The sequence below is a fragment of the Neoarius graeffei genome, chromosome 18 (genome assembly GCF_027579695.1).
Source record: "Neoarius graeffei isolate fNeoGra1 chromosome 18, fNeoGra1.pri, whole genome shotgun sequence".
NCBI lineage: Eukaryota > Metazoa > Chordata > Actinopteri > Siluriformes > Ariidae > Neoarius > Neoarius graeffei.
This window is the reverse complement of record NC_083586.1, coordinates 47,455,284-47,468,945: the sequence shown is the minus strand read 5'-3', so window position 1 is coordinate 47,468,945 and position 13,662 is coordinate 47,455,284. Positions and strand designations below refer to the sequence as shown.

The following is a 13,662-nucleotide window of genomic DNA, read 5'->3' as shown; positions in this document are numbered from 1 at the left end:
TCGCTAAACGAACAGCTGATCACACCGAGGTGCTCGCTGACCGCCGATATTTATTAGTTTGGTCCTGCATTTGCTTTCCTTTGTATATAACATTGTCTTTTCTTCTCATTTTCCGTTACTGTAGCTGGGCTTTCACGTTTCATTCGCACACTCACATCCTACATTTTCCTCTCCTGTTTCAAATTTGTATCCCACAATGCCTTGCGCGAACGGGGAAAGCCCACCACATGATGCATGACGGTAGTATCTTGTATTGCGTCATGGTGAAGCAGGAAAAAATAGCGGAGAATTTCGGGCCACGTGGCCTTAATTCATTAATTGTTCTATTTTAAAAAACCCTAATAAAATTGGAAGTCTATGATTCAAATTCAGTAGCTTTTGATCCACTAAACAAAAATAATTGGGTGTCGGAGAAAATTATTTTTATGACCTACACTTGAAAAATCTGAAAGGCAGTCTACCTTTAATTATTTTAAAAAAATCTAAATTACAAACAGTAATTAATAGAAGAGTAGAAATCGGGGTAACTCCTGATAGTTTGATTTAGTACATTATTACTACTTGGGGACCCTGGATATTAGGTATATAATGATATATTGTGTGGCGATAAATCACGATATTGATGAAATAAAAAATGAACTTCAATTTTTATCAGGCTGTCATATTAGTTTTTACAAGCTGTAATTGCATTGTTTAGACAGCAAAAAGGACAATAGCATACAATAGTGGGAATGCATGTGACTTCACCGTGGGCAGAAGTAACACAGCTCTAATGCCGCAAAAACAGATCTAAAATTTGAAAGAGCTGTTGTGTGATTGACAGTACAAATAGGGTTAATAAAAAATGTTGGGACAACAAACGTTCATGAATGTTGATTAGAAAAAGGCCTATCTGTTATTAACTTTTTCATTTTTAATAAAAGGAATATAAATGTGGGTAAATAATTATTGTTGATTTGTTAATAAAATGAAAAAAAAAATTCAAGGAATACTTAGTTTGATAAAGAATAGAAAATATATGTTTTAAAACCAAATATATACCGGTACATTTTCTCCATTTAATATTTTTCCAGAAATATTGTGGGGAAATTGATTTGTGAATCAAATCGAATCGTGAATTGGGTGAATCATTACATGCCTAGTGGATGTGTTATAAAGTGCATTATATAAATATCTGGGGTGTGTATGTGTTTATCTTCAGCCCTGAAAGAGCTCACTATGACGGTGTTAAACAGCATGTCCGGCTTCATCGCCCTGCCTGCCATCATCCAGCGCATCCTACAGGTGACTATAAGCTTATAAACACCTTACACATGTTATAGCTGTGTAATAAACACTCCCTGTAGTTTATAACGATATCAGTAATATGAACTGAAGCCAAAATATTTAAATACGTGACCTTAACGGTTTCATTTTTAACAGCCTCGCACTAAAGCAATCCTGTTTACTTTGAATAGTTGTCTCACTCACTCACTCACACACACACACACACACACACACACACACACACACACACACACACACACATTAATATTTAGCTTCACACTGCAAATCGATTTCACACTCGCCTACCACATCTCCTTAAGTGACTGGAACAGATATGTCCTTGGCCAGCTTTAGTGTCTCACACACACACACACACACACACACACACACACACACCACATACATATTTATTGTTATGCTCTGGTGTTCCCATCCCATAATACCTTTATAACCAATCAGACCTCAGTTCCTGCTCTCAGTGTCACAATAACCAGGAAAAGGGTTATTTATTTATTAATAAACTTTGTCGGCAAACAGATTTATTTTTCTCCCCCCGCCATATAATGCGGGTGGATATAGCTATCTGTCCGTCCATCTGTAAACATTTTAGTTTCTGGAGCATAACTCAAAAACTATTAGGATTTTTTTTTTTCCCCCACGAAACCTGACAGTTACGTGAAATGCCTAGAGGAGTGTGCCTTTTGACATTTTGGGATTTCTGCGATATTTTTTTTCCCATATTTCCATGGCAACCAGTTCAACTGAGGAAAATTTGGAGTGGGGTTTCATGTTGGGGGCCCGGGGGAATAAGTCATCTCCTGATGACTCTTGTTTTTATTAGATTTCATTCCCTGTGAAATATGTTTGAATTTCAAGATCAAGTTCATTGAGGTGTTTACGGCGTTCTCATGCCCTCCTGGAGGAAGTTGAGTCCTCGTGCCCATCCCTTGTTAAAAGCCTCAAACACTCCCCAATGTTACATCAGCGTTTCTTACTGTGCCATAGCACATTAATAATGCATTATTTGCCGTAATAACTCAGACGTTCACAGTGGTGCCAGATAAACGAGAGGATGCAGCACAGCTGATGCTGACATTTGATGGCATTTGCTCAGCATGGCATCATCAGGGCAGGCCTAATGTGAATGCTAATACAGAGCTGGGATAACATGAATGTTAATGAATAGTGTCCTGCAAGGACACAATACCAGAGTGTTCACACTGATGCATTCGCACAAGTCCTTCTGTTAGCATGCACTATACAGTACTAGATTATCAGTGAGTTTTACAGATTTACACAATTAACATGCTTTCACAAATCTCTACGGGTCATGATCGAAGTTGAAGATGTAACTTAATTAACTGAACTTAAGTTGTATGCAGCGAAAGATCCTCGTGTTCCGGTCCGGATCAGGTTATGCAGTTGCTCGAAGTCGAGTTTCTGGGTGTGGCATTCAGATAAAGGAAATTATCTGCGTGTGTTTTACTCCCCAGAGCCTGGAGATTTTTGTTAAGGACAGATTCTTCAGCGCTAGACTTGAAAAGTGGAAAAAATTAGAGATAGAAAATGCGGACTGAAGAAGGAAGTAGGATGTATAGAGCACTACAGCATTAGTCTGGCTAACGCGACTTCAAAGCTCTGCGAGCATTTGGTCTGGCAAAGATATTAAGCCCAACCGTTTCCCAAAGGCGTGGTTGACCCGCCTCCCTGAAATGCCTCAGTTTGCTACTGGTCGAAGCCAGAAAAGGCTGTGACGAAGCTTAAACCAATCACATCACTCTTTCCTCTGACGTATGTGACGCGACGGAAACTGCTTGAGTAACAGGAAGAAGATAAATACCTCCAGGGCTGCTCTTTGCTCCGTTTTCAATGAGAACTTCCCGTTGAATGCTTTCAATACAGCATCTACCGCTGTGTCAAAGGCTTGCCGCTGCTCCATGTTCGTAATGTTTCTAGTGAATGAAGCGCTTCCGGCATAGATTCTGTAAACAATCTATGGCTTCCGGTCGCAGTTCTACTACGTCACTGCCTTGAACAGGCCTCTACCCAGGGCCGTTGGAGATGCTCAAAGTTGATTGGCTCCCGATTTCTCGGGAGCTTGGAAGAGCTGGAGATAGCTTGCCTTGCCAGACTAAGCTCGCAACAGGCCCTCGTGTTGCGTCACACTTAGGATGGGCGGGCCCAGGCTACTACAGCATAGCTATAATATAGCGAACAATTAGGCTGTAATTAAAGTCCGACAAATTTAATAAAACGATTACAGTTAAACTAGCACTTGATCCAGCACATCCTGTTATTTAGCATTTAAAAAAAAATTAATATCGTTATCTGACAGTTAACTGTGCAGAATGTAACAAGGAGATAAGTTGAGCTCATGAAATTGCTGTGCGCGCACAGGATGTAGGCCGTTTTAACATGCTTTTAAGGAATGCCTTTTTTTAACAGAAAAATACTACTAATAATAATTATTAATAGTATACATTTTAGCATCTTATTTATCTATTTAATATTTGACTCAAATGGCAGTTTTTTTTTTTTAAAGCATGTTTACAACCCATAATACATTTGATCATATTTACTGTGGTGCTTGGAAGTTTGTGAACCCTTTAGAATTTTCTATATTTCTGCATAAATATGACCTAAAACATCATCAGATTCTCACACAAGTCCTAAAAGTAGATAAAGAGAACCCAGTTAAACAAATGAGACACAAATATTATACTTGGTCATTTATTTATTGAGGAATATTACATATCTGTGAGTGGCAAAAGTATGTGAACCTTTGCTTTCAGTATCTGGTGTGACCCCCTTGTGCAGCAATAACTGCAACTAAACGTTTGCGGTAACTGTTGATCAGTCCTGCACACCGGCTTGGAGGAATTTTAGCCCTGAAAAAATATTTTCTGAGGTTTTGTTTTCGAGTGGTTTTTATTTCATCCTCGGTTGGTTCACCAACACGCTCCGCCATTTTGTTTTTCTCTCTTCACGGTATATGAGCTGATAGCCTAGTAGTAGAGTAGCCAATCGGAGCGCACGATTACTCATATCCAGTGAATGTGGATAGAATAAATATATGCTATTTACCAGCTGGGAGGTCCGTATCGTGAAATACCGTGACTGAGGTCTTGAAAGCACTGAGCGAGGCCCTCTGGGTTGAGGTCAGTATTCAAGGCCGAGGTCACGGTATTTCAACATACGGACCGACCTTAAGCTGGTAAATAATATATAATATATATTTTTTTTTTTTACCAAATTCTAACAGAAAACGAGAGCGCCCGAAAGGGAAAACTGAGCCAAGCCGCCATTTTGAATCCTCATTCACGGCTGTAATGCAAATGGCTTCCTCCTCGGTATACAAGTGCACTTCCATGGCAGGAAAAAAACTACATTTTGCTGCCTATGTAGTCCCCTATTTATACAAAATTGAGTCATTCAGGATTCAGCCATGTTTTTGCTCGGCGTTAGCAACAGTTACAGGTTTTTAGCTTTCTCCTGAAATCTCATCTCATCTCATTATCTCTAGCCGCTTTATCCTTCTACAGGGTCGCAGGCAAGCTGGAGCCTATCCCAGCTGACTACAGGCGAAAGGCGGGGTACACCCTGGACAAGTCGCCAGGTCATCACAGGGCTGACACATAGACACAGACAACCATTCACACTCACATTCACACCTACGGTCAATTTAGAGTCACCAGTCAACCTAACCTGCATGTCTTTGGACTGTGGGGGAAACCGGAGCACCCGGAGGAAACCCACGCGGACACGGGGAGAACATGCAAACTCCACACAGAAAGGCCCTCGCCGGCCCCGGGGCTCGAACCCAGGACCTTCTTGCTGTGAGGCGACAGCGCTAACCACTACACCACCGTGCCGCCCGCTTTCTCCTGAAATGTTTTATTTTATTTCTTCTTCCTCAGGGTAGTAAAACTCGCTTTCGCTGTGAAGACTGTCGTTATCGCTATCCATGCTGTAAAATTAATGCTATTCTCCTGAGAAATGCAAAAATAAATGCTGACAAAAAATGCTACTATGTTGTTGTTAATGAGCGAGTCGCCAGAGGTCCGTAACCGGGGTCCGTATCGTAGGATTCTGGACCCGCTCACCAGCCAATCAGAGCGCAGGATTTGATGGAAACCGGACCGCAAAAAAATTAAGTTATTTGCCAAAGGCAAGGTGAATAATAACCAAGATGATGTATAAATACACAGGTGACTATTTAAAAAAAATCGCATTAAAAATAATTTATTTCAAACTTCAAGAGCAGCATGTAAATGTAATAAAGGCGCGGCGCAGACTTGTCACTTATCTACGCTGACTCGCATAAAATACTTTGTTTTGAAATCGATAAAATAAATCACAGTTAATTCCACCTTACCTTTGAATAGTTTTAGACCAAACTTTGTCGCATCTTTAGTGCTTTTATGAACAGCATTTTCTTTCACAATTTGTAATTCTTCCTCACTGACGGTGACAAAGCGATCAGCCGCCATTTTGACGAGTCGCTCGAGCTGATTATCAAGAAGTAGTCTGAATTTCTCGACCAATCAGTGTGCGCGATTTTATCATCGCCTGTATAGTTATACTAATTAACAAATAAATCCTGTTTTACAAATATGAAAGTATGAATACTGATATGGTGAAGCTTGAAACATTTATTGATCCTTTTATGGAAGAAGTCTCAAGTGGCAGCAGATTGTAACAGAGATAAAGCTGTTTTCTTCCACTGGAGAGTCCTCAGGTCAATAACACAGGAAGCTGCATCGGCTTTTTTGTATTTTTAATGAGAGAGAGAGAGAGAGAGTGAGTGTACTAAAGTACTATGCTGTAAGTGATAAGAAAGACTTCTCAAACACTTCACAACATGCTGTTATCAACCTCAGCGTGGTAACAGTAACTCGGCCTCGCATCAGGCCGCACCACACCACCCTGTCATTGGTTATTTTCCTCTAACCTCACACCCTGTCGAGTTTTATTCCTCACATCATGTTTTTGCCACCTTTATGATGACATTTTTATTGAGTCAGCCGTCATTTTGCACTTTGCACCATGTCGGATCAGCGTAGTGCATGGATCAGTGTTTGTATTGTTAAAGGAATAGAAAATGTAAAGTAAACACATGCATGGGTTGGTAGCTTGTAATATTGAGAGCCGGTAAGAAAAGTTTCAGGCATGTTTGACTGTTTATGAGAAAGTTGTGAGCGTTTTTGTACCGCTGCTCTAATGCCACCAGTAGGCTGCCATGTTGCCTGTTGGAAGGGCGATGCATGACGTCATTTAGGTGCAAGGCTGAGTGTCGCTCTTCAGTACTGAAGGGGCAAAGCGAAAGGTCTACTAAGGTGACAATGTCGATTTTTTTTTTTCCACTATATATCTGAAATAGTGTATTAACTAGAAAAGCACTCGGAGAGCTCAGACCTCCGCCAAGAATCCTTTAAAAAAAATCCGGGATCCAGACAGTGATCCGGATCACCGCCAAAATGTAATGGATTGTTACTTGTGTCCAGTCACACCTCTGGAAAAAATTTCAGAGCAATCCGTTCATAACTTTTTTTCCGTAATGTTGCTAACAGACAAACCAACAAACAAACCAATGCTACCGAAAACGTAACCACCTTGGCGGAAGATGCAACCCTGAGTTATGGACAAACCTGAACTCTTTACCTGTAAAACGAGGCTGAAACTGTGTGTTATACTACTCGTTAGCACGCTTAGCATGCTCTCGACCCATCTCATCTCATTATCTGTAGCCGCTTTATCCTGTTCTACAGGGTTGCAGGCAAGCTGGAGCCTATCCCAGCTGACTACGGGCGAAAGGCGGGGTACACCCTGGACAAGTCGCCAGGTCATCACAGGGCTGACACATAGACACAGATAACCATTCACACTCACATTCACACCTACGCTCAATTTAGAGTCACCAGTTAACCTAACGTGCATGTCTTTGGACTGTGGGGGAAACCGGAGCACCCGGAGGAAACCCACGCGGACACGGGGAGAACATGCAAACTCCACACAGAAAGGCCCTCGCCAGCCCCGGGGCTCGAACCCGGACCTTCTTGCTGTGAGGCGACAGCGCTAACCACTACACCACCGTGCCGCCTCTGCTCTCGACTCATTCATGAAAAAATTCCTCATCAAGACGTCACCAGACTAGACTACCGTAATTACTGTAGTAGACAGTCCAACCCCTGCGGCAACGCAGAAAGAGGGTAAACAAACACTGCTTTACTATACAGGATTCATGTGAGCGTTACAGCAGGATGCACTTGTATGGAAAAAGGTGGAAATATTGCCAGAAACACCCGAGCTGCTGGTATGGTATGGATTTATGTGGTAAAATTCATACATGTAAAAAGATACAGTGTAAATAGCACCGAGGATAACAAAAAATATAAAATACACTTCTTTCCAATGTATTTTGGAAAGAATAAATTATAAGAGACAATAATAAATTGACAGAATTTGTACAAACAATGATAAAGTCATCATTGCATAGGATTAGCAGTTAATTTGAAGGTCAGGTGTTTTCAGTCAATGGGATGCCAATCAGGTGTGAGTGGGCACCCTGTTTTATTTAAAGAACAGGGATCTATCAAAGTCTGATCTTCACAACACGTTTGTGGAAGTGTATCATGGCACGAACAAAGAAGATTTCTGGGAACCTCAGAAAAAGCGTTGTTGATGCTCATCAGGCTGGAAAAGGTTACAAAACCATCTCTAAAGAGTTTGGACTCCACCAATCCACAGTCAGACAGATTGTGTACAAATGGAGGAAATTCAAGACCATTGTTACCCTCCCCAGGAGTGGTCGACCAACAAAGATCACTCCAAGAGCAAGGTGTGTAATAGTCGGCGAGGTCACAAAGGAGCCCAGGGTAACTTCTAAGCAACTGAAGGCCTCTCTCACATTGGCTAATGTTAATGTTCATGAGTCTACCATCAGGAGAACACTGAACAACAATGGTGTGCATGGCAGGGTTGCAAGGAGAAAGCCACTGCGCTCCAAAATAGAACTTTTTGGTTTAAATGAGAAGCGTTATGTTTGGAGAAAGGAAAACACTGCATTCCAGCATGAAAACCTTATCCCATCTGTGAAACATGGTGGTGGTAGTATCATGGTTTGGGCCTGTTTTGCTGCATCTGGGCCAGGACGGCTTGCCATCATTGATGGAACAATGAATTCTGAATTATACCAGTGAATTCTAAAGGAAAATGTCAGGACATCTGTCCATGAACTGAATCTCAAGTGAAGGTGGGTCATGCAGCAAGACAACGACTCTAAGCACACAAGTCAGGTGATTATCGAGAAATAGTCTGAATTTCTCGACCAGTCAGCACATGTAACTTTCTCTATAATCACCTGCGTATTTATACTAATTTCTCTTATAGGTGCGTTTTATTTCTCTCGAATACTGATAATAAGCATGTGGCTCAGGAGGTGAGTGTGATGTTGAATGTAGGTAAATTCCTGTCACATGCTTGTGTTTCTCTCTTTGCTTCTCATTTACTGATCACCTCATTTCAGTTCACCTCAGGTTTAGTGATCCACCTCGTCTCTCTCTGTCTCTCTCTTGCTGTGAGAATATCACCTTAGAATCGTGATTGTGTATATATTGGGCACCTGTAGTGTGACAGCTGGAGATGAGATGACTCTCCCCCTGCAGTGAGTGAGTGAGTGAGTATGTGTGAGTGAGTGTGTGTGGGTGGTCTCCCACAGAGTACCTAAATGAATCGGTCGTGTTCCTCTTACAGATAGATTCAGCTCCCTGTCAGTCTCAGAGTATTAGGACTTGGTGATATAAAAAATCATTGAATGATGCATAAGGTCTTTTCTTTCTTTCAGGATACACAATACATAACACTTTTCCAGCCAAACCACAGTCCGTGTTGAGACTTGATGTGTTGCGTCCTCCTTGTGTTCATAATTTATTCAGAATTTGGTCATTTTTTGAATCTTATTTTTTTTTTAACGCGTGGATTTCTGTTTGCTAGCTTTCTCCCTTCAAAGAATGCTCATTAGGCTACGGTCACACTACAGCTCGCGATGGGTTTAATTTGCACATACTCGGCGATGAAAAATTGGTAGTGCGATGCACGGCGAATGTTCGCCGAGCTTCACGAGTTGTTTTTTGGTGCGTCTTCGACTCGCGAGTGGCCAAAAAACCTCATGAAAAATTTCAATGCATGCACCGAAATTCGATGGCGACGTTTTCGTCGGCAAACTAAGCAGCGAATACTTGCAGATGGGTTTGGGAATACATCCCAAAGCTCAGGGAAACATCGCTACCAAAACACCTCATTTTCATCGATAACCCATTGCAAAGCATTGAGCTGTTGTGTGACTATAGCTTTAAATTGCGTGTAAAGTTGAAATGAATTTGACAGCGTAATCCGCGTACATTCAAAGGAGGTACGCAGAGCCATGGCCTCACTTTCGTTTAAAAATGCCTTGAGACCTCAAGAATGGCACAGGAATAGTTTAAAGTGCTAACAATGAATCTAATATAGTAACTTTTATGATTAAAATAATTCATATAGGTAGCGGTCTGAGTGAATGACCTTGACATCTGTGACGTCACAGCAGGAAGGCTATTGGTCTCGTCGCCATTTCCGCTATACTAAAACACAGAGCTGACTGCAACTCCGAACCTCCATTTTGAGCTAATTTATCGCCATGCCATGTAGATGTACCAGCAACACGACAGAAGGTGGATTCACGCTGCATTCATGGCCCAAGAATGTTCAAACTGCAAAGATTTGGACGCGTTTTGCGAGAAGTTCATGGGCACATTGGGCGCCTACGAAATGGTCTCTCCTCTGCTCTGCACATTTTACTGAAGACTCGTACGAAGCCTCTGATCTGTTGAGGAGCGTTGGCTATAAGCCCGTATTGAAAGAGGGTGCAGTACCAACAGTTAAAGGAAAAGAAAACTATAAGAAAAGGAAAGTAAGTTCAGTTGCACCAGTTCTCCTGGAGTGTGAGCCGAAGGTTGTTGCTAAAACCCGGGATGGAATGGGACGTGATGTATTATCGCTAGGGCAGTGACCTCCCCGCGTTTGTTGCTAAAACCGGTGACGTTCCGTTCCGTCCCGGGTTTTAGTAATTGCCTGAGCTGAGCAGTAATGGCGCAGTACACAGTATGAAGAAAATGGAGAATGAGTGGACCAGCCGTCTGATTTCTCCGCTGGATATGCTCGCCTCAGCAGCAATATCTCGCCCCTGACGTGGAAGAAGCGAATGAATGGAGAACTGAACGAACAACTGAAAGTCAGATTGTTTCAAAACAATTGGTCACAAGAAGCGAGAACACAGACGGGTGAGCTCCGACTCCCATTTGGATACAAAACAACAAAAACAACACTCGTTGTTGACCTGCATTTAGATTAATCCATGTAACTTGTATTGTGTGTTTAAGTTCCCGGTATAAGATTATTTAATTTGCTTCAGAATGTGATCGTCTCAGTTCATCTGATTATTTCATGAGCCTTTTACGTTTTATCAGTGAAAATGCATGCATGTACATGTATGTTGCATAAGTTATAACACCCTATCCTGTTTTAACGAGAGTCAACTCACAATCAATGAAGTCAAATCAGTCTTAGTTGAGCAAGTCGGTAACGGTATTTCTTACTTTCACCATAAATTTTTATTGATATGACTTTGGTCTATGGAGCACTTGCATGTGACGTCACAGCCGATCCAGATTGTGACGGACGCCATCGTGTCGGTCAAACGCCATATTCCGCCTTCTACTTCTAATTCTGGTTCTACTTCTGCTTTTACTTCTACCTTTTCTTCTGGAAAACCCTACTATATACAATTCTACTACAACGGCTGCGGCTACAAGCTCTCCCTACCTGTGCACGTTTTTTATGTTTTTTGTGTGTATTTTTGCGTGTTGTTCGTCTGTACCGGACTTCAATATCCACTACAATCGTATGGACTTACTGGACATTGGTTTCCAGCAGAAAATGACGGTTTGTAGCGATTTCCATCGCATGCACAACATTCCGGATGAGAAAAAAAAAAAAACATTCCGGACGAGATGGCGAGACCAGCGGGGTCTCCATGGATTGTTATTGGAAGCAAAGCAAAGGAGGCGGCGCCGGGAGCCGAAGCAAAAGCGAGGCTACAGGCAGAGCCGGCCTGTTGACTAAGCTCAGAAAACAGCTACTCAAACCTCCACTGCCAAGCCTCTACCTCTTCAACACCAGATCCATGTAAACAAGACGGACGATTTGGAATTACCTTATTCTATTCTATAATCGGCTGGTCAGTGCTATACTCAATACTTAAGTGACTTACCCATCCAATGAGGATTATTTTCTTGTTTACAAGATGCCACATCTGAGTCGCTGACAAATCCTGAATTTCTGTAAAGAAAACTGTCCAGAGATTTATAAGCACGCAGTGCTTCACCACTGAACAGCGAGGGAAAGTTGATGAGGTAATCATACACGTCCGGGTATTCCGCTGGCAGTTCAAAATCCGGTCGTGAAAACTCCGTCCGGTAAGCCATAAGGGTCACAAATCTGTAGATCGTTTATTTTAGACATATATCTAGTTATCTGTTCATTAGAAAAATGAGCCGTATAGTCCGTCGGTTGAAATTGATCCATTCTGTACACGAGTGCAGCAGTATTCAGCGGTGTTTTTGACCGACAAGATGGGGGTTGTGTACTTTCCGGTCACGTGACTGCAAGATCTCTATAGCTGTAAAAGGCCTCGGCCTTAAAACCAGTTACCGCAGTGACGTCACGCACTCAGGGCTGGCTGGCTCAGCGGGGCAACTCGAACGCCAACTTTGCGGTTGATTTTAACTCTCAAAAATATATATTTTTTATTCCCATTTATGCAGCATACAAGAGTCAAGGATGGAGATACTATCCACTCAGAAATGCATTTAAAAATAAAGGCTCTGCATATCTCCTTTAAACATTGCAGTAACTCCTCACGGAAGCTGAGCAATCGAGGTTCACGTTAGTAAGTCTTCTTATGCATACAGTGCCAGTCGAAAGTTTGAACACACTTTCTAATTCAGTGATTTTTTTTCTTTAGTTTTACTCATTAAAATTCACTTCATGTCTTAAAGTAATGATGGATGTCGTTTCTCTTTACTTAGTCAAGCGGTTCTTGGTGTAATATGGATTACTACAGTTGTGGTGTTGAATCGGGCTATTTAGGGCCCGAGCCCTATAGGGCGAAGGCCCTATTGTTCTTGTAAGAGTTCACTATTATTATTATTCTTTATTTTTCTCCGCTGTTGGGCCATTTTCGGGGCGCTTGCCATGGGCGAAAACGCGCGAAATTTGGCGCCACTTCCGAGAATTGCCACCGCTACTCAGAACCAAAAGCCCACACTTGGCTGGGGCTCAGGGCCTCTATAGCGCCCCCTAAGTCGTTGTGATTTTGGCATCCCGCATTAAGGTGCCTGGTTGCCATATAGTTTGTAGTAGTGGCATGCCATTTGGTATGCATATGTATCTCACTAAGCCGGACAAAAATGTAATGCCAATGCATTAGCCACGCCCAACAGGAAGTGAGGTAATTTTACTTTTGTGTGAAATGCATGGCCACGAAGACGGCGCAACTCCTCCTAGACCGTTCATAGGAATGTCTCCAAAATTGATACACATCATCTACAGACATGGCTGACAAAAGTTACTAAATACGTTTCACGTAGGATAAACCGTTCAGAAGTTATACGTCAATCAATTTTCACTTCAAAATTTTACATGCTAAAAAATTCATAACAAATCTTCTAATTGCTCAACACTGCTCATACTTCACACGCTAATCACTCATTGGGCTTCTGACATGTTACCCAATTTCTGTGATATTTCGCCACTGGGGGCGCTATTTTTGGGCAAAAAATCCAATCTTTCCTCAAATTTGGTAAAACTTCACGGCCACCCTCTTACTACCTCCCATGGCATGTATACCACATTTTGGGAATTTTCGTCCATGGGGGGCGCTGTTTTTGGCCGACGCAATTTCTCCAAAACAGGTTTTTGGTAAATAATTCCATAATGCTTTTCCTTCACACCACTACCTTGTGATAGTGCGTTGCTGTTGTGGACACTTATTTTTCCATCTCATAATCACTCATGTACAGCATAGCGCCACCTACTGACATGGGAAAAACCAAAAAATTTATTCTTCAAAAATCTATATCTCATCTTCTGTTTACTCAATTGTCATCAAACTTCATACGCAAACTCTTCATAGCTCACTTGACATCTACGCCAAATTTTGTGCACTTTCGCCCCTGGGGGTGCTGGTTATGGCAGAAATGATATTGCAGCTTCTGATTTGTCAAACTTGGCAAGCAAACTCTTTACAAGACCCTTTTTGGGGCGCTTGCCATGGTCGACATCGCACGAAATTTGGCTCCT

The 13,662-nt window shown here is 42.0% G+C and overlaps 1 protein-coding gene across 1 annotated transcript in view; it reads left to right on the top strand.

Annotated features, from left to right (window-relative positions):
- Positions 1-13,662, top strand: part of vps8 (VPS8 subunit of CORVET complex) — a 414,958-nt gene that overhangs the window by 259,721 nt on the left and 141,575 nt on the right. Inside the window, exon 39 of the mRNA XM_060898945.1 lies at positions 1,202-1,284. Coding sequence (XP_060754928.1) covers positions 1,202-1,284 — 83 coding nt within the window. The remainder of the gene's footprint in view (positions 1-1,201; positions 1,285-13,662) is intronic.